The sequence below is a fragment of the Salmo salar genome, chromosome ssa01 (assembly GCF_905237065.1).
Source record: "Salmo salar chromosome ssa01, Ssal_v3.1, whole genome shotgun sequence".
Classification (NCBI taxonomy): domain Eukaryota; kingdom Metazoa; phylum Chordata; class Actinopteri; order Salmoniformes; family Salmonidae; genus Salmo; species Salmo salar.
In genome coordinates, this window is record NC_059442.1 from 75,968,102 (window position 1) to 75,989,813 (window position 21,712).

General features: G+C 45.2%; 1 protein-coding gene across 2 annotated transcripts in view; it reads left to right on the forward strand.

The window, feature by feature from the left end:
* The window catches only part of LOC106613076 (transmembrane protein 150A), a 90,983-nt gene that overhangs the window by 60,375 nt on the left and 8,896 nt on the right, over nucleotides 1-21,712 (forward strand). For both annotated transcript variants that reach the window (XM_014214989.2, XM_014214973.2), the window contains one exon: nucleotides 6,276-6,403. In XM_014214989.2, the coding sequence (XP_014070464.1) occupies nucleotides 6,276-6,403 (128 nt within the window). The remainder of the gene's footprint in view (nucleotides 1-6,275; nucleotides 6,404-21,712) is intronic.

Here is a 21,712-nt window from a genome sequence, read left to right on the forward strand (position 1 = left end):
GTGCTCGATTGTATACACCTGTCAGCAATGGGTTTGGCTGAAATGGCCAAATCCACAAATTTGAAGGGTTGTCCACATACTTTTGGACATGAAATGTACTACTGTGAGGTGAAGCCCTTTCTTTCCTCACCAGCATTTAACTGTGCGCTTTAAGCGGGGACGCTTGTGATTGGTCAGCATGTGCAATGCGTGGAGAGAGTGAGTGAGCCTGCTTGTGATTGGTCGGCATCCTCTGTGCATGTAGCGAGTGAATGAACGGAGTCTAGCGCATTTCATTGGAGGAGGTAACGTGGTCTAGTTTGTGTTGTATTAACGGAGTGTCAAAGAAGGGAGAGGCTACATGTACATGCCTGGTGCCCAAATTGATGATGAATGGATTCGGTTCAGTGAGTTTAGTCAGTTGTCCTGATGAGCCCTTCCCAGCTAACTAGTTTATGCTGACAACAGCAGCATGGCACTAGTTAAAACTTGTAATTTAACCTCTCTGGGCTAGGCGGGACGAATTCGTCCCACCTACGCAACAGCCAGTTGAATCCCGTGGCGCGATTTTCAAATACCTTAGAAATGCTATTACTTCAATTTCTCAAACATATGGCTATTTTACAGCATTTTAAAGACAAGACTCTCGTTAATCTAACCACACTGTCCGATTTCAAAAAGGCTTTACAACGAAAGCAAAACATTAGATTATGTCAGCAGAGTACCCAGCCAGAAATAATCAGACACCCATTTTTCAAGCTAGCATATAATGTCACAAAAACCCAGAAGACAGCTAAATGCAGCACTAACCTTTGATGATCTTCATCAGATGACATACCTAGGACATTATGTTATACAATGCATGCATGTTTTGTTCAATCAAGTTCATATTTATATCAAAAACCAGCGTTTTACATTAGCATGTGACGTTCAGAACTAGCATACCCCCCGCAAACTTCCGGGGAATTTACTAACAATTTACTAAATTACTCACGATAAACGTTCACAAAAAACATAACAATTATTTTAAGAATTATAGATACAGAACTCCTTTGTGCAATTGAGGTGTCCGATTTTAAAATAGCTTTTCGGTGAAAGCACATTTTGCAATAATCTCAGTAGATCGGCTAGCCATTTAGACACCCACCAAGTTTAGCCCTGACCAAAGTCAGATTTACTATTACAAAAGTTTGATTACCTTTGTTGTCTTCGTCAGAATGCACTCCCAGGACTGCTACTTCAATAACAAATGTTGGTTTGGTCCAAAATAATCCATTGTTATATCCAAATAGCGGCGTTTTGTTCGTGCGTTCCAGACACTATCCGAAATGGTAAATCAGGGTCACGAGCATGGTGCAATTCGTGACAAAAAAATTCTAAATATTCCATTACCGTACTTCGAAGCATGTCAACCGCTGTTTAAAATCCATTTTTATGCAATTTTTCTTGTAAAAAAGCGATAATATTCCGACCGGGAATCTCCGTTTAGGTAAACAGAGGAAAGAAAACAAAGCATTCGGTCGACGCGGGCACGCGCCTGAGTCTCACAGTACTGTAACCAGCCACTACCCAAACGCGCTACTTTTTTTCAGCCAGAGCCTGCAAAGCCACGATTCAGCTTTTTGCCGCCTTCTGAGAGCCCATGTGAGCCGTAGGAAGTGTCACGTAACAGCAGAGATCCTTTGTTTTGGATAGAGATGGCAAAGAAGGCCAAGAAATGGTCAGACAGGGTACTTCCTGTACAGAATCTTCTCAGGTTTTGACCTGCCATTTGAGTTCTGTTATACTCACAGACACCATTCAAACAGTTTTAGAAACTTTGGAGTGTTTTCTATCCAAAGCCAATAATTATATGCATATTCTAGTTACTGGGCAGGAGTAGTAACCAGATTAAATCGGGTACGTTTTTTATCCAGCCGTGTCAATACTGCCCCCTAGCCCTAACAGGATAAAGTAATGTTTATTTCAATGGCCGAGGGAGAAATTACTTGTAGTATTGGCCATCATCTGGAAGTAACCGTGACATGCCAAATAGCTAACGTTATGACAATGACTGACCATTGCAACCGTGGGTAGCCAGGCAAAGCTAGTGTAGTCAATATCAGGCAAGGGTGACCACTAAAGCAAATTTATTGTAACTAGTGATTTTCACTGAAAATGTACAACTAGGCCTACAGCATTAACGTCTACATTTTTGTAAAAAAAAATAAAAAATTACTCCGACAAAAAAGAGTGATTTTGAACCATCTCCCAAGTCCCAACTTCGGCAGACAAGATTCAAATTCTCGCTAAAGTTTCCAGTCACAAGCATAAACTAGCTAGCCTGAACTGAATCCGTTCGTCTCCACTCAACTCGCAGCTGCGCGACATACTTCATCAATTTGGGAACCAGGCTTGTTTGTAAGGACACAAGGCGAGATCCAAATGCAGACACAGGAAGCAGATGGTTGAGTTCCGATATTTATTAATCCAAGGGGTAGGCAAAAGGTAGGTTGGGGACAGGCGAGAGTTCATAAACAGTACCAGACGAAGGGCAGTATCGACGTCAGGGCAGGCAGGGCTTCAGTAACCAGATACGTTTCCAAACAGTACAAGTCAATAGGCAGGCTTGAAGACAGAACAGGCAGAGTGGTCAGGAGGCGGGTTCGGAGTCAGGACAGGCAAGGGTCAAATCCAGGAGGACTAGAACCAAAAGAGACTGGGAAAAAATAGAAGCAAAAATGCTGGTTGACTTGGCAAACAAGACGAACTGGCATTGAGAGACAGGAAACACACTGGGGATAATAAGTGACACCTGGAGGGGGTGGAGACAAGGACAGGTGCAACAGATCAAGGTGTGACATTGTTTGTATAGCCTCTACCGCCAAAGAAAGGAGAAAATCACATTCTCTTGCGATATGGGTATTGCACATGTCAATATTGCAATTTAGATCGGGATTTGATTAATTGTGCAGCCCTGGTGAGTGTGTGTTTATGTGTCAAATCTATATGTGTTTATTTGAAGTGTGAGGTGTGGTGTGACTTACGGTGGAAAATAAGGCTTTGTCAGAGCCAAAATATCTGGGTCTGGCTTTGAGCCATGGCTCAGTTTCCCCCTTCCTTTCCTGAGTTCAGAGAGAACCAGTGTGAGGAACAGTCACATGCTGTTCTGTGGTGGGGGCACATTTACTTTAATTTGGCATTAGCGGTTGGAAATGTCCACAGCCATGTCCCATTGCAAGGCCAGTGTCGTGTTCATTAGGACACACCATTGCAAATATAACACCCTTCCCGTTTCAGCCTAATTTTTCTTCCAGCTAGTGAACCTTGTTCAGAGATTCTATGTCCTTCCATGGTAACATGGAGGTCACTGCAGGTGCTTACTCATCAATTGCTTTAGTACACATCCTGAATCAGCATTGTAATCTATTATGGGATGACAGGTATGCTCAGAAGGATATTGTTGCTATTGGAAAACAACACTAAATGTACTATCAGAGAGGTTCAGCCATTTTAGAGGGAAATGTATTTTGTTATCAAACATCAATATGTTTCATCGTTAAAAGCCTACAGTAGGGTCAAGCACTAACATTTTAGCTAGCTAGCTAACTGTTTTTATTTGAAACAACAAGAGATGGTAGTGGCTTGCAGACTGTAGAAGATGGCAGATGCTCAGTAAATTCTTTCCCCAATGGTTTATTTCAAGGTGGACTATCCCTGTTCATTGCAGCTTCATGTGGCCTAAGCTTTGTGGCTATTGTCATAGAAAAGACTGCTGGCCTCACGGTAATTGACCGTTAATTAACATAAACACGTTTAGTATCTCCAGGCCTCTACTCATACAAGCTGCATACAAGCCGCTACATTTAAAAAAAAGTATAATAAATCAATACACCATCACAATAAATCCATGATTTATTTTAGTCGGGTCTAAAGAAACATGATATGAAGAAAATCTATTTCAGAAGAACAGAATAGGAGTTGGCCTACTGTACAGTGCATTCGGAAAGTATTCAGACCCCTTGACTTTTTCCACATTTTGTTACGTTACGGCCTTATTCTAAAATGGATTAATGGATTTTCCTCACCGGTCTACACACAATAACCCATAATGGCAAAGCAAAAACAGGGTTTTAGAATATTTTTGCAAAAAAAATAAAACAATGTAATATTACGTTTACATAAGTATTCAGACCCTTTACTTAGTACTTTGTTGAAGCACCTTTGGCTGCGATTACAGCCATGAGTCTTCTTGGGTATGATGCTACAAGCTTGGCACACCTGTATTTGTGAAGTTTCTTCCCTGCAGACCCTTAAGCTCTGTCAGGATGGATGGGGAGCGTCACTGCACAGCTATTTTCAGGTCTCTCCAGAGATTTTCGATCAGGTTCAAGTTGCTCTGTTCATCTTTCCCTCGATCCTGACTTGTCTCCCAGTCCCTCCCGCTGAAAAACACCCCCACAGCATGATGCTACCACCACCATGCTTCCCCGTAGGGATGGTGCCAGGTTTCCTCCAGACAATACGCTTGGCATTAAGGCCAAAGAGTTCAATCTTGGTTTCATCAGACCAAAGAATCGTATTGTATAACGGCACAATCATAATTTCAATTACGTTTATTGCATAATCTATAATATGTATATATGGGTGTTTTGAGTTAATCATCACCTTAGAAAGCTGTCCATTCGTTGTGTTAATCTTTGAAACAACATCCACAACGACCATGTTTTACACTTAGTTTCAACCGGCTGTTGAACTTTCTTCAAATTGATCATCACAGTGACGTGCGTTTTAAAAGCACATACTGTTTTGATGATAAGTGTTTGGTGTGATTTTTGAGGCATTTGCATGATGTCAGAGTGATTAAAGGGACAGTAGAGCCCTGAGTACCAGGCCATTAGGACCTTATGGTCGTTAGCAATTTGGCAACTACCAAAGCATGTCCAGAGTGCATAAAAGGAGATTACCGTGACTCAGCGGTTACATGGAATTTTACTGCGGTCATGGCGGTAATACGGTCACCGCAACAGCCATAGGAAGGTGCGCATGAGAGTGGATCGGACACGGGATCGGACACAGAATGTGACCTGTGTTAAAGTTGCTTCCTGTTCGTTTCTGGTATCAGAACAAAATAGTCAGCACATAGTAACTTCTGATTTAGCTGTACTTTAATTAATGCAAACACGTGTATGGTAAATATGTCGTTCGTATACGGTCTCTCTGTTATACCTCGCAGGGCAAACAGAGAAGAGGGCGTCACATTCTATTGTTCTCTCTTTTATACTCTGACAGAGATAGTTCCCGCTCAATGCTGGCCTGTCAGAGGGAGGAGGAGCGTGGTTTAAACTTGCTCCTCCTAACGTCGGCGTGCAGGCAGGTCCCAGCCTAGTGACGCACTTCCTGTCGCCGGGTGTCGCTCTTCCTGTCTTCAGCAGTTGATTTATCCGTAGTTTATATACTTAATATTGTAGCATAGCTTCCCCAGTATATTATATAAGTTATGCAAACAAATAGCCAGTTCAACCCTAACACCTGTTAGACTTCCACCTGCCTCTGTGGATGACCGTACAAGATCTTTCACCCAGAGTTGTCAATAGGCTAACTGAAATGTTTCGTTGTTTTAAGAGCGTCTTTGAGATTCTTGTTGTAATGAAAAGCGCTATACACATTAAATATATTGTTATTATTGAAGGCTTCAATACTGAAACTGTTCTTATTCAGAATCAGCCGAACCCTATTGACCAGGACAGTTGGCTAGACAGCCAGCCATTCTGACATGCAACATAAAGACAGACACTATAATCCAATGCAGTAAACGCCAATTAGCTCTCTTCCTCCTTCTCTCAAAGTGATTCACTATGTTAAAGCAAAACCAGAACACCAAGACAGAGGGATCATTTCCTATTCCTACTAGCCCTGGAGACAAGGGAGTGAGTTTTCCATGCTTGGGTACGCTAAACACACACACGCATACACACACACACGCATACACACACACACACACACACACACACACACACACACACACACACACACACACACACACACACACACACACACACACAATGAAACCATTTATTTTCTTCTCACCACTGTCTGTGTCTCTTCAGCTTAATGCCCCGCTGCAGGGGAACTCTAGCTAGCTGCTTTTGTTGTTGCTTTTGCTGTTCATTCACAACGTCACTGCCCCTAGGCTCATGTTTACTGTCAGAGTTGAACTTTTTCTCCCCCTCCTTCTGTCCCATAGTGTGTGTTTATTTTATTGTCTGCACAATTAATACAATTATATTTCTCTCTCTGTCTCTCTCTCTCCATAGTGATGGTGATAGTCCTCCTGCGTTATGCTCATGTGATAGAGAAGCATCAGAACTGTGTGTTGAACACAGCGGGCCTTTCCACTGGCTGGATCTGTGCTGCAGGACTCATCATGGTCGGCAACTTCCAGGTACGTACAGTTCCTTCAGAAAGTATTCACACCCCTTGCCTTTTTCCACATTTACCACATAATGTCAAAGTGGAATTATATTTTTCGATTAAAAAAATAAATACAATTTAAATGAAAAGCTGAAATGTCTTGAGTCAATAAGTAGTCAACCCCTATGCTATGGCAAGCCTAAATAAGTTCAGGAGTGAAAATGTGCTTAACAAGTCCCATAATAAGTTGCGTTGACTCACTCTGTGTGCAATAATAGTGTTTAACATGAATGACTATCTCATCCCTGTACCCCACACATGCAATTACCTGTAAGGTCCCTCAGTTGAGCAGTGAATTTCAAACACAGATTCAACCACAAAGACCAGGGAGGTTTTCCAATGCCTCACAAAGAAGGGCAGCTATAAGTAGGTAAAAATAAAAAAAAAGCAGACATTGAATATCCTTTCAGCATGACGAAGTTATTAATTACACTTTGGATGGTGTATCAATACACCCAGTCAATACAGGCATCCTTCCTAACGCAGTTGCCGGAGAGGAAGGAAACTGCTCAGGGATTTCAACATGAGGCCAATGGTGACTTAAAAACAGTTACAGAGTTTAATGGATGTGATAGGAGAAATGTGACGGTTTTCGTAAGGTGAAGGAGACCAAGGTGCAGCGTGGTAAGTGATCATGTTCAGTATTTATTATAACTCAGAACACTAAATCAAAAATAACAAACAACGGAAAAAGAATGTCACGTTCTGCAGGCTATACTGAGCTGTACAAAAACAAGATCCCACACTGAAGGAGGGAAAAAGGGCTGCCTAAGTATGATTCCCAATCAGAGACAACGATAGACAGCTGCCTCTGATTGGAAACCATACTCAGCCAAAACAAAGAAATACAACACATAGAATGCCCACCCCACACCCTGACCTAACAAAATAGAGAAATAAAACGTCTCTCTCAGGTCAGGGCGTGACAGTACCCCCCCCCCAAAAGGTGCGGACTCCCGGCCGCAAACCTGAGCCTATATGGGAGGGTCCGGGTGGGCATCTACCCATGGTGGCGGCTCCGGTCCCTCTTTTGTGCCACCGGACCGTGGATCGTTGTCGGAGAAACCAGACCGTAGATCATCACCGGAGGCTCTGTGCTGCAGGCCGCCGCTGGAGGCTCTGTGCTGCAGGCCGCCGCTGGAGGCCCTGTGCTGCAGGCCGCCGCTGGAGGCCCTGTGCTGCAGGCCGCCGCTGGAGGCCCTGGGCTGCAGGCCGCCGCTGGAGGCCCTGGGCTGCAGGCCGCCGCTGGAGGCCCTGGGCTGCAGGCCGCCGCTGCAGACCGTCGCTGAAGGTTCCGGACTGGGGACCGTCGCTGGAGGTTCCGGACTGTAGGCCGTCTCGGGAGGTTCCGGACTGTAGGCCGTCGCTGCGGGCTCCATGCCATGGATCATCACTGCAGGCTCCGCGCCATGGATTATCACTGGAGGCTTCGTGCCATGGATCATCCCTACAGGCTCCGGGGCAAGGATCATCCCTACAGGCTTCTTGCCATGGATTATCACTGGAGGCTCCGGGCCATTGATTATCACTGGAGGCTTCGTGCCATGGATCATCACTACAGGCTCCGGGCCATGGATCATCACTGGAGGCTCCGGGCCATGGATCATCACTGGAGGCTTCTTACGTGGAGCCGGAACAGGTCTCACCGGACTGGGGAACTTCGCTGGAGGCTCCGGACTGGGGGACGTCGCCGGAAGCTCTGGACTGGGAACTGTCGCCGGAAGCTCTGGACTGGGAACTGTCGCCGGAAGCTCTGGACTGGGAAGGCACACTGGAGGCCTGATGCGTGGGGCTGGCACAGGTGGCGCCAGACTGGTAACACGCACCTCATGGCGAGTGCGAGGAGCAGGCACAGGGCGTACCAGACTGGCGAGACTCAGTGGAGGCCCGGTGCGTGGAGCAGGCACAGGATATACTGGGCCGTGGAGGCACACTGGAGGTCTCGAGCGTAGAGCTGGCACAACCCGTCCTGGCTGGATGCTTACTTTCGCCCGGCAAATGTGGGGCGCTGGCACAGGAAGCACTGGGCTGTGAATGCGCACTGGCGACACAGTGCGTGGAGCCGGCGCAGGATATCCTGGACCGAGGAGGCGAACTGGAGACCAGGAGCGCTGAGCTGGCACCACCCTTCCTGGCTGAATGCTAACTCTAGCCCTGCAAATGCGGGGCGCTGACACAGAGCGCACCGAGCTGTGAATGCGCACTGGCGACACCGTGCGCATCACCGCATAACACGGTGCTTGCTCAGTCACTCGCTCCCCACGGTAAGCACGGGGAGTTGGCTCAGGTCTCCACCCTGACCTTGCCAATCTCCCCGTGTGCCCCCCCCTAAAATGTTTTTGGGGCTGCCTCTCGTGCTTCCGTCGTTGCCATGCTAGTTCCTCGTCTCGTCACCGCTCTGCTCTCGCTGCCTCCACCTGTTCCCATGGGAGGCGATGCCATCCAACCTGGATCTCCTCCCACGTCCAGGATCCCTTTCCGTCCAGGATGTCTTCCTAGGTCCATTGCTCCGGACCACGCTGCTTTGTCTTTTTGTGGTGGGATCTTCTGTGACGGTTTTCGTAAGGTGAAGGAGACCAAGGTGCAGCGTGGTAAGTGCTCATGTTCAGTATTTATTATAACTCAGAACACTAAATCACAATAACAAACAACGGAAAACGAACGTCACGTTCTGCAGGCTATACTGAGCTGTACAAAAACAAGATCCCACACTGAAGGAGGGAAGAAGGGCTGCCTAAGTATGATTCCCAATCAGAGACAACAATAGACAGCTGCCTCTGATTGGAAACCATACTCAGCCAAAACAAAGAAATACAACACATAGAATGCCCATCCCACACCCTGACCTAACAAAATAGAGAAATAAAACGTCTCTCTCAGGTCAGGGCGTGACAAGAAAACTGAGGATGGATCGGCAACATTGTATTTAGTTCACAATACTAACCTAACTAGAAGGAAGCCTTGTACAGAATACAAATATTCAAAAACATGCATCCTGTTTCCAATAATGCTCTAAAGTAAAACTGCAAAAAATGTGGCAAAGAAATTACCTTTATGTCCTGGATACATCATGTTATCAGTATGCTTGTCATTGGCAAGGACTAGGGAGTTTTCTTTTTTATATAAAAAGAAACGGAATAGAGCTAAGCACAGGCAAAATCCTAGAGGAAAACCTGGTTCAGTCTGCTTTCCAACAGACACTGGGAGATGAATCCACCTTTCAGCAGGACAATAACCTAAAACACAAGGCCAAATATACACTTGAGTTGCTTACCAAGATGACATGGAATGTTCCTGAGTGGCCTAGTTACAGCTTTGACTTACATCAGATTGAAAATGTATGGCAAGATTTGAAAGAGCTTGAAGAATCCAGGTGTGCAAAGCTCTTAGAGACATACCCAGAAAGACTCACAGCTGTAATCACTGCCAAAAGTGATTCTAACTTATTGACTCAGGGGTGTGAATACTTATGTAAATCAGTTATTTCTGTATCTCATTTACAATAAATGTGCAAAAATGTCTAAAGACATGTTTTCACTTTGTCATTATGGGGTATTGTGTGTAGATGATAAAGAAAAATTAATTTATTCCATTTTGAATTCAGGCTGTAACACAACAAAATGTAGAGTAAGTTAAGGGGTATGAATACTTTCTGAAGGCAACAGAACACGGTTCCACAACCGTGATTCACACACGTTTTCCAACAGTTTTACATAGCACCAGGTACATACGTTCAAACTGTACATGGTTGTTTGACATAGCACAAGGTAGTTCAGCAATGCAACACTGTTCCACAACTACTACACAACTACAGACCCCTTTACCTTTTACACGTTTTGTTATGTTACAGCCTTATTCTAAAATGTATTAAGTTGTTTTTACCCCTCGTCAATCTACACACAATACCCCATAATGACAAAGCAAAAACTTTTTTTTATATATCAGATTTACTTAAGTATTCAGACCATTTACTCAGTACTTTTTTGAAGCAGCTTTGGCAGTGATTACAGCCTCGAGTCTTCTTGGGTATGACACTACAAGCTTGGCACACCTGTATTTGGGGGGTTTCTCCCATTCTTCTCTGCAGATCCTCACAAGCTCTGTCAGGATGGAGGGGGAGCGTCGCTGCACAGCTATTTTCAGGTCTCTCCAGAGACGTTAGATCGGGTTCAAGTCCGGGCTCTGGCTGGGCCACTCAAGGACATTCAGAGACTTGTCCCGAAGCCACTCCTGCATTGTCTTGGCTGTGTGCTTGTGATCGTTGTCCTGTTGGAAGGTGAACCTTCGCTGCAATCTGAGGTCCTGAGCGCTCTGGAGCAGGTTTTTATCAAGGATCTCTCTGTACTATGCTCCGTTCATCTTTCCCTCGAACCTGACTAGTCTCCCAGTCCCTGCCACTGAAAAACATCTCCACAGCATTATGTTGCCATCACAGTAGGGATGATGCCAGGTTTCCTCCAGACGTGACGCTTGGCATTCAGGCCAAAGAGTTCAATCTTAGTTTCATCTGACCAGAGAATGTTGTTCCTCATGGTCTGAGAGTCTTTAGGTGCCTTTTGGCAAACTCCAAGTGGGGAGTGGCTTCCGTCTGGCCACTCTACCATAAAGGCCTGACTGGAGGAGTGCTGCAGAGAAGGTTGTCCTTCTGGAAACTTCTCCCATCTCCACAGAGGAACTCTGGAACTCTGTCAGAGTGACCATCAGGTTCTTGATCACCTCCCTGACTAAGGCCCTTCTCCCCTGATTGCTCAGTTTGGCCAGGCGGCCAGCTCTAGGAAGAGTCTTGGTGGTTCCAAACTTCTTCCATTTAAGAATGATGGAGGCCACTGTGTTCTTGGGGACCTTCAATGGTACCCTTCACCGTATCTGTAACTTGACACAATCATGTCTCGGAGCTCTACGGACAATTCCTTTGACCTCATGCCTTGGTTTTTTCTTTGACATGTACTGTCAACTGTGCGACGTTATATAGACAGGTGTTTGCCTTTCCAAATCGTGTCCAATCAATTGAATTTACCACAGGTAGACTCCAATCAAGTTGTAGAAACATCTCAAGGACGATCAATGGAAACAGGATGCGCCTGAGCTCCATTTTGAGTCTCATAGCAAAGGGTCTAATAAGTCACGTATTTCTGTTTTGTTTTTGTTTTTTGCAAACATTTCTAAAAACCTGTTTTCACTTTATCATTATGAGGTATTGTGTGTAGATTGATGAGGATTTTTTTTACTTAATCCATTTTAAAATGAGGCTGTAACGTAACACAGTAACACAATGTGGAAATGTCAAGGGGTTTGAATACTTTCCGAATGCACTGTATTTCACAAACGTTTTACAACGGTTTCACATAACACAATGGTTGCATTGCACCACATCATGAGAGGATCTAGGCTTGGTCATCCATAATATAAATAGTTTGACAGTCGATTCACGCCTCCAAAGGTGGTCTCAAGTTGAGTTTGTCCAGTTTTTCACATCTGTTGTGTAGGTCTCAATATGCATCAGGAGAAATCTGTGGTGGAAACAACCTGGCTTGGCACCAATGTTCCCTCTAAGCTGCGCACTTGCGCATCCACACACCTCCTCCAGGACTGCCTCGCTGATGCCAGGCCGCGCAGAGACGCAAGAGATTGAACTTCACTGAGTTCGCCCTATTTCTTTGCACTATATACACTACATAAGTATGTAAAAGTATGTAGATATCTGCTCGTCGACCATCTCATTCCAAAATCATGGGCATTAATATGGAGTTAGTCCCCCCTTTGCTGCTATAACAGGCTCCTCTCTTCTGGGAAGGCTTTCTACTAGATGTTGGAACATTGCTGCGGAGATTTGGTTCCATTCAGCCACGAGCATTAGTGAGGTTGGGCGATTAGGCCTGATGCCTGGCTCAGTCGGCTTTTCAATTCATTACAAAGGTGTTTGATGGAGTTGAGGTCAGGGCTCTGTGCAAGCCTGTCAAGTTCTTCCACACCAATCTCGATAAACCATTTCTGTATGTACCTCGCTTTGTGCATGGGGGCCTTGTCATGCTGAATCAGGAAAGGGGCCTTCCCCAAACTGTTGTCACAAAGTTGGAAGCACAGAATCATCTAGAATGTCATTGTATGCTGTAGAGTTAAGATTTCCTTTCACTGGAACTAAGGGGCCTAGCCCGAACCATGAAAAACAGCCCCAGACCATTATTCCTCCTCCAACCAACTTTACAGTTGGCACTATGCATTGGGGCAGGAAACGTTGTCCTGGCATCCACGAAACCCAGATTCGTCCGTTGGACTGCCAGATGGTGAAGCGTGATTCATCACTCCAGAGAACATGTTTCCACTGCTCCAGAGTCTAATTGTGGCGAGCTTTACACTACTCCAGCCAACACTTGGCATTGCGCATGTTGATATTAGGCTTGTATGCGGCTGCTCAGCCATGGAAACCCATTTCATGAAGCTCCCGACAAACAGTTATTGTGCTGATGTTTCTTCCCGAGGCAGTTTGGAACTCGTAGTGAGTGTTGCAACCGAGGACAGACGATTTTCCATTTTACTTTGTAAAGTTGTTTCTTGCATCATACAACACAATACAATGTACTTTACAGTCACATATTTCACCCATAGTGTTACAGACCAAGTAAAACATTTTCATGCAATGTAGGCCTGCATTGAACACCACATATAGGCTACTGTAGGCTATATCATAGAAATCAAAAGCTATTTCCACGTGAAAACTGTATGGGTTTTGCTCTATTGGTTTTGTTGGTAGGGCTACATTATGCTGAAATAGCCACAATAGCCTATTGGCTACTGTCTAAAACTATAATGGCACAGCCTCATTGTTTACTGTAAACGTGCGCCGGAAGTTGCACAAAATTCTCACAACGTTCAAGTTTCCACTCGAAGACCTAAAATTTGCTCAGTGCCCCCAAAAATTAGAGGGAGCATTGCTTGGCACCATCTTGTATTTTCAGTAGTTCAGTGCCCCCCCCCGTCCATCCATCCGCTGCTCCCAATCTTTCACTCTCCTCTCCTGTCCTCCCCTTCTCTACCTCACCTCCCTCTGACTGGTACATTCCAGATCTGCTTCATGTTGTAGTTATGGACCTCTCACATACCGGAACACACACACACACACACACACACACACACACACACACACACACACACACACACACTGTGGTATTTGGTTGTTCAGGACTGAGTTTCTGCAAGTTTAAATATTTAGAACCTTGGCTCAGTGCCTGGACTTTAATCTGTGTGTGTGTGTGCGTGCATATCTCTGTGTATTTTTTTAATTTCATTTAACCTTTATTTAACTAGGCAAGTCAGTAAAGAACAAATTCTTATTTACAATGCATGGTACTGGGGCATCCATTTTTGGTACTATAGGAGTGTTGCCATAGAGATTAGGGTGGGGGTCTTAAAAACATTGTTGTTCAGTACATTAGGCCTTGGCGGCTGTCATAGCAACAGTTTTGCTATGTTGAGGGATTATCGGCAAAGGCCAATATCGGCCTGATACTCTATCTGTATTCCCAGTCATGTGAAATCGATAGGTTAAGGCCCAATAAACTGTGTAACTGTTTTAAAGTCACCATTGGCCTCATGGTGAAATCCCTGTTCAGTTTTCTTCCTCTCCTGCAACTGAGTTAGGAAGGACACCTGTATCTTTGTCGTTACTGGGTGCATCCGAAGTGTAATTAATAATTTCACCATGCTCAAAGGGATATTTAATGTCTGCAATTTTGTATTATTATATATATATTTTTACCCATCTACAATAGGTGCCCTTCTTTGTGAGGCATTGGAAAACCTCCCTGGTCTTTGTGTGGTACAGAGATGAGTAGTCATAAACAAATTATGTTAAACACTATTATTGCACACAGAGTGAGTCCATGCAACTTATTATGTGACTTGTTCAGCACATTTTTACTCTTGAACTTAATTAGGCTTGCCATAACAAATGGGTTGAATACTTATACTTACTTATTTCAGCTTTACATTTTTTATTCATTTGTAAACATTTCTAAAAACTCAATTCCACTTTGACATTATGGGGTATTGTGTGTAGGCCGGTGACACAAAATCAAAATTTCATCAATAAAAAATAAATAAAACAATTGTTTTCCTGATCACAGGAAATGACTAATAATACTACTTTCGTAATCATCCATGATCACAAATCATGACATTACATTGCTCCCATTTGCATTGAGTAGATTGAGTGATACTTACTATATTTGTTGATCAGTAGGCTAATTTATTTTACCTTATTTAACTTGGCAAGTCAGTTAAGAACAAATTCTTATTTTCAATGATGGCCTAGGAACGAACAGTGGGTTAACTGCCTTGTTCAGGCAGAACAACAGATTTTTACCTTGTCGGCTCGGGGATTTTGGTTACTAGTCCAACGCTCTAACCACTAGGCTACCTGCCGCACCAAATGGAAGGCATCTGTCATCTGTAGCACCATAGACTCTACTGATCAGCCAAAACAAGCTCAATAATCAATGCGTGCACACACCCCTATTGATTATGCATTCACCTGTATTGTGAGTAGGCCTATGCCATCTTAATTTACCCAGTAATTTACCAAGACATTTACCATTAAAATAAAATGATTACCATTATGTTATTATGTAGTTACATTGTTAAAAACAGTTATATTTATTGTTTGATTTTCTAATGTATGTATTATAATGCATACATGGCTGTTTCTGGGAAATGTAGTCATAAAACTGTTCTCATTTAATGATATTGAATATCTGCAAAAATATTGTCCATCGGTCTCTTTGACCCCTAAAAATCAGTATTGGCATCGGCCTTAAATGATACATATTGGTCGTTCTCTAGCTCCTGGTGTTCTGAGCCCCTGGTGTTCTGAGCCCCTGGTGTTCTGAGCCCCTGGTGTTCTGAGCCCCTGGTGTTCTGGGCTCCTGGTGTTCTGAGCTCCTGGTGTTCTGAGCCCCTGGTGTTCTGGGCTCCTGGTGTTCTGAGCCCCTGGTGTTCTGGGCTCCTGGTGTTCTGAGCTCCTGGTGTTCTGAGCGCCTGGTGTTCTGGGCTCCTGGTGTTCTGGGCTCCTGGTGTTCTGAGCTCCTGGTGTTCTGGGCTCCTGGTGTTCTGGTGTGTTTGTAGAAGGAAGTGGTGTGTGTGTGTGTACAGGATGTTTCTACCCTGAATGCCAGACAGGGACTCTTTTATAAAAAAACTGGTGTGGAGAAGAGAGGAGCAAAGCTCCCCTGATTCTTGTTAGCCTCTTTGTGGGTGTGTGTGTGTGTGTGTGTGTGTGTGTGTGTGTGTGTGTGTGTGTGTGTGTGTCAAAACAAAAGTAAGAACAGGGAGTAGCATTTGTGACTCCCTTCTTTCTCCCTCTATCTTTCCATTTCTCCTTCCCTCTGGGGCCTCTCTGCCCATTCGGTGGAAAACCGAGGGGGGAATTTTTTGCGGGAAGCGAGGGGAAGTGAGTCATCACGGCTCATACCCTGTATGTGTGTGTGTGTGTCTAACAGCCAGGAGCAGACTGTGTGCACATGTGTCACAGACCCCGTCTGTACCCAATCAGAGCCCGTCTAACTTTCTGTACTCAGTTCAATTCTATAAAACTTTCTTCATCCATCAAATGTGCTGGACATAAATACAAATTTAGATGCATTGCATACATATAGACATACAATATTTAACATTCATATAGGCTACACACTAGTAGACAATTTTGAAGCAGTGAAAATATAATGGGCAGTTCTGTCAGATGGCACAGTAGCGCAAACAGTACTAAGATGAAAGCCTCACAGGCAGTGGTTGAAAAAGTACCCAATTGTCAACAACAACAAAAAGTTAAGATACTTAATAGAAAATGACTCACCCAGGAAAATACTAATAGATTAAAAGTCTAAATCTATTCCATTTTAAATATAGTTACATTTTAAAAGTACATGTAATTGCTAAAATATACTTAAGTATCAAAAGTAACAGTATAAATAATTTCAAATTAATTTAAGCAAACCAGATGGCACAATTTTACAAACGAATGTAACGGCTATCGTAGAGAGGGGACCAAAGCGCAGCGTGTTGAGTGCACATGATGATCATTTTATTATAACTCAAAATACAGAAGCAAAATAACAGAGAAAAAAACGACAGCGCACAGTTCTGTCAGGTACAGAGACTAAACAGAAACAACTGCCCACAAACAGGTGAAAAAAACCCTACTTAAGTATGATCTCAAATTCGAGACAACGAGGACCAGCTGGCTCCAATTGGAGATCATCCCAAAAAACAACAGAAATAGAAACGTAGAACTTAAACATAGAAATACAAAACATAGAAAAACACAAAACATCCCCTGTCATGCCCTGACCTACTCTACCATAGAAAATCACATCTTACTATGGTCAGGACGTGACAGTACCCCCCCCAAAGGTGCTAACTCCGAATGCCACTAAAACAAACACAAACAAAAGGGAGGGTTGGGTGGGTAACTCCTATCTATGGCGGCCCTAGTGCAGTCCACATAACCTCATCCTCCAGCAGAGGAGGCGGCTCCGGTTTGGGGCGTAACCCCCGCTCCACCCGCTGATCCCTCTGCTTTAGTACTACCGGACCGTGGATCATCGCTGGAGGTTCTGGGCTGCAGGCTGTCTCAGGAGGTTCAATACTGAGGAGCGTCGCTGGAGGCTCCGGGCTGGGGAGCGTCGCTGGAGGCTCCGGGCTGGGGAGCGTCGCTGGAGGCTCCGGACTGGGCAGGCGCACTGAAGGCCTAGTGCGTGGAGCCGGGACAGGTGGCACCAGACTGGTGACACGCATTTCAGGGCGAATGCGAGGAGCAAGCACAGGATGTACCGGGCTGTTGAGACGTACTGGAGACCTGGTGTGTATAGCAGGTATCACTTGTTCCGGAACTTCCACACACTTCTCAGGACGAATACGGGGAGCTGACTCAGGTGGCACCAAACTGACGACACGTTCCTTTGGGAAAAACTTGTGCGTCCTCCACCAACTCAATAACTCTCCCATTTCTCCCTTCTCCAAATTCTCCCTCTTCTCCCAGATTGGCTCTGGTTTGCTCCTCGGCTCCGCCAACTGCTCCGTGTGCCCCCCCCAAAAAAATGTCTTTGGGTTTCTGTAGCCTCTCATGCCTCCCCGGCAGGCTTCTATATCTGTCCAGTACTTGGCCCCAAGTCCAGTTTACCCTCTCTAGCCTCTCCTCCATAGACCAGGTATCCATCTCCTCCCGAGCACGCTGCTTGATCCAGTTGTGGTGGGCAGTTCTGTAACAGCTATCGTAGAGAGGGGAACAAAGCGCAGCGTGTTGAGTGCTCATGATGATAATTTTATTATAACTCAAAATACTGAAGCAAAATAACAAAGAGGAAAAAAACAACAGCGCACAGTTCTGTCAGGTACAGAGACTAAACAGAAAATAACTGGTGTTTTTTTTCTTCTCACAAACACAGGTGTGAAAAACCCTACTTAAGTATGATCTCCAATTAGAGACAACGAGGACCAGCTGGCTCCAATTGGAGATCACCCCAAAAAACAACAACATAGAAATAGAAACATAGAACTTAAACATAGAAATACAAAACATAGAAAAACACAAAACACCCCCTGTCATGCCCTGACCTACTCTACCATAGAAAATCACATCTTACTATGGTCAGGACGTGACAACGAAGCATTTGTGTTTAGTGAGTCCGCCAGATCAGAGGCAGTAGGGATGACTAGGGATGTTCTCTTGTTAAGTGTGTGAATTTGACAATTTTTCTGTCCTGCTAAGCATTCAAAATGTAACAAGTACTTTTGGGTGTCAGGAAAAATGTATGGAGTAAAAAGTACATTATTTTCTTTAGGAATGTAGTGGAATAAATGTTGTCAAAAATATACATAGTTAACTAAAGTACAGAGACCCCATAAAGCAACTTAACTAGTACTTTAAAGTATTTTTACTTAAGTACTTTACACCACTGCTCACAGAGAGAGATAGCATCAGAAATAACACAATTACCACGAAAACAACACATTAACTATCAGTACTAGGCTATAATGACACCATTAGGATATGATGTTGTGTTATGTAAGACAGGGTAGGGTCGGGGTCTATCACTCAGACCTTTATTAGACCGACAGGAGAGGACCTGAATAGATGGCCTCAGACACACACACACACACACACACACACACACACACACACAATGTTTGTTTTACTATCCTTGTGGGGACCAAACAATGCATTCCCATTCATAATCCTAATTTCCTTTAACCCCTAACCCTCAACCTAACCTTAACTCCAAACCCCTAACCATAAACCAACCCTAACTCCTAACCCTAAAACGAACCCCTAACCCTCATTCTGACCCCATACCTAAACCCTAAGCCTAAAATAGCCTTTTTCCTTGTGGGAACTGGCGAAATGTACCCACTTGATCCGAATTTTGGTCCCCACAAGGATAGTAAAACCAAAACACACACACACACAAGGGGAGGATGTGAATAGTACACAACTGTGAGTGTTCCCTCTGTGGACTCTGGCCACAGGAAAGCAGGAGAGGGAAAGAGAGAAGAGACCTACACATTTCTTCTCTGAGAGCAGAGGAAAGGAAAGGGAAAGAGAGGAAGATGAGGGGATGTGCACAGACAGGCAGGCAGAGGTGTGAAAGGCATGACTGGTAGTCAATTTGATTGTCTCTCTCCTGCTCTCCCCTAGAGACAACTGAAGGTTCTCTGGACCTGTCTACACACGTTCCCACAAAACCACACCAGACACACACATTCGTCGCTCCCACACAGCCACACCAGACACACACACTCGTCGCTCACACACAGCCACACCAGACACACACACTCGTCGCTCACACACAGCCACACCAGACACATTTCAGTCAGTCATTTAGCAGACGCTCTTATCCAGAGCAACTTACAGTAGTGAATGCATACATTTCATACATTATATATATATTTTTTCGTACTGGCCCCCCATGGGAATCAAACCCACAACCCTGGCAAATACAGGATATCACAAGTAAACACTTCCAAGAGTTGTTGTTATGCTTGTGTATGTTTGTGTGTATCAGTGTGCTAAACAGACTCTTCACCCTGCCTCCGACAGGTAGATTGATGACATCCTGGCTTTAGCTGCCTGCCAAGGTCAACTCCAGAGTCCTCTAGTGGGAGAGAGCAAGAGAGGAGAGAAGGGAATGAGGGAGGGAGATGATTGGGAGAGGGGGGCAAGGGGATAGGAGAGGGGAGGAAAAGGGGGGTAAGAGGGGAGGAGAGGGAAGGGAGGGGAAGAGAGGGGAGGGGAAGAGAGGCGAGCGGGGAGGAGGGGGAGGAGAGGAGAGGGGGCGAGTGGGGAGGAGAGGGGGAGGAGAGGAGAGGGAGGCGAGAGGAAAGGAGAAGGGGGGAGAAGAGGAGGGGGGCAAGGGGATAGGAGAGGGGGTGAGAGGAAAGGAGAAGAGGGAGGAGAGGAGAGGGGGATGTGAGGGGGGGCGAGAGGGGGACGAGAGGAGATGGGGCGAGAGGGGGAGGAGTGGGGGGCGAGAGGGGGACGAGAGGAGATGGGGGCGAGAGGGGGAGGAGTGGGGGAGGAGTGGGGGCAAGAGGAGATGGGGACGAGAGGAGATGGGGGCGAGAGGGGGACGAGAGGAGATGGGGGCGAGAGGGGGAGGAGTGGGGGGCGAGAGGGGGACGAGAGGAGATGGAGGCGAGGGGGAGGAGTGGGGGGCGAGGGGGAGGAGTGGGGGCGAGAGAGGGACGAGAGGAGATGGGGGAGGAGTGGGGGCGAGAGGAGAGGGAGGAGTGTGGGGCGAGAGGGGGATGAGAGGAGAGGGGCCGAGAGGGGGAGGAGTGGGGTCGAGAGAGGGACGAGAGGAGATGTGGGGACGAGAGGGGAATGAGAGGAGAGAGGGGCCTTTGTCTCCTGTCCCCCCAGACTTGCTCTCTCTCTCTGGGGCGGGTCCTAGATAGGTGGATCCTACTCCTTAAGGCGTCGCCTAGGCGAACAAGTGTGCTAGCGTACTCCCTTAAAAGACCTTCTTTTGAAAAATAGAAAAATAGTACTGTTTGTTTATTATGAGACGCCTTAGCCAGTATACACTTCCTCAAATTAGTCATAATTAATCTAAGATAATTCAAGAAATCTGTCATAAATGTTTACATTTTTGCCAAGGAGATCTTAGCCGCGCAATTTTACATCTAACTAAGATTTTGTGTGCAGTATTCCTCAATGAAAAAATGTGCACGAAAACGACTTGTCTCTCGTTGAATGACAAAGACTTTATTGAAGAAGCCCTACTGTTGACCAATCACCGACGAAGTGGCGTAGATTTCGGCTATCAACTTCGGCTTTTTTGGGGTGTGCCCGAAACAAAAACGTCTCAAAATGTCATCATAATATATGCACAAACTCTTCCGAACTGTTTCGGCTGGGAAGCATGCAGACAACTTTATCTTCTCCGTAAACACTCCAGACCCCTCTTCTCCCTTCTTCCCCTACTCCTTTCTTCCTCAGTTTTCTCCATACCTATCCCTCTGCATATACTAGACCCCTGTCCTCCCGTCTCCATCTATTCTCTCCATTCCTCTTCCATCCCTCTGTCAACACCCGCTTCTCTCCCTTACTCTCTCCTTACTCCCTTAGCCTTCTCCTTCACATCCCCCCCTCCTCGTCTTTTCCCCCCATCTCTTAACTTTCTGAGGGAACACTCAGCGACTCATTGCTGAGAGTAGATGTGCCTTCTCTTCTTTGTTGATTTAGAGCGTCTCTACAGTATATCAACAAACTTCCTTGCTCTGTTACACACACACACACACACACACACACACACACACACACACACACACACACACACACACACACACACACACACACACACACACACACACACACACACACACATACACGCATACATAGGATGCTCCTCAGAGGAGGAAGGGAAGGACCATCCTCCTCAGTGAATAACATTAAAAGTGATCCTTTTTAGATAAAACTGTACTAAATATATTCACGTGTCACCAAATAATTTATTAAGACACTGTTTTGCAATGAAGATCTACAGTAGCCTCAACAGCACTCTGGTGTAGCCTGAGGACAGCTAACTTCCGTCCTCCTCTGGGTACATTGACTTCAATACAAAACCTAGGAGGCTCATGGTTCTCACCCCCTTCCATAGACTTAGACAGTAATTATGACAACTTCCAGAACACATACTCCAACCTATCAGAGCTCTTGCAGCATGAACTGACATGTTGTCCACCCAATCAAACGATCAGAGAATTAATCTAGTACTGAAAGCATAAG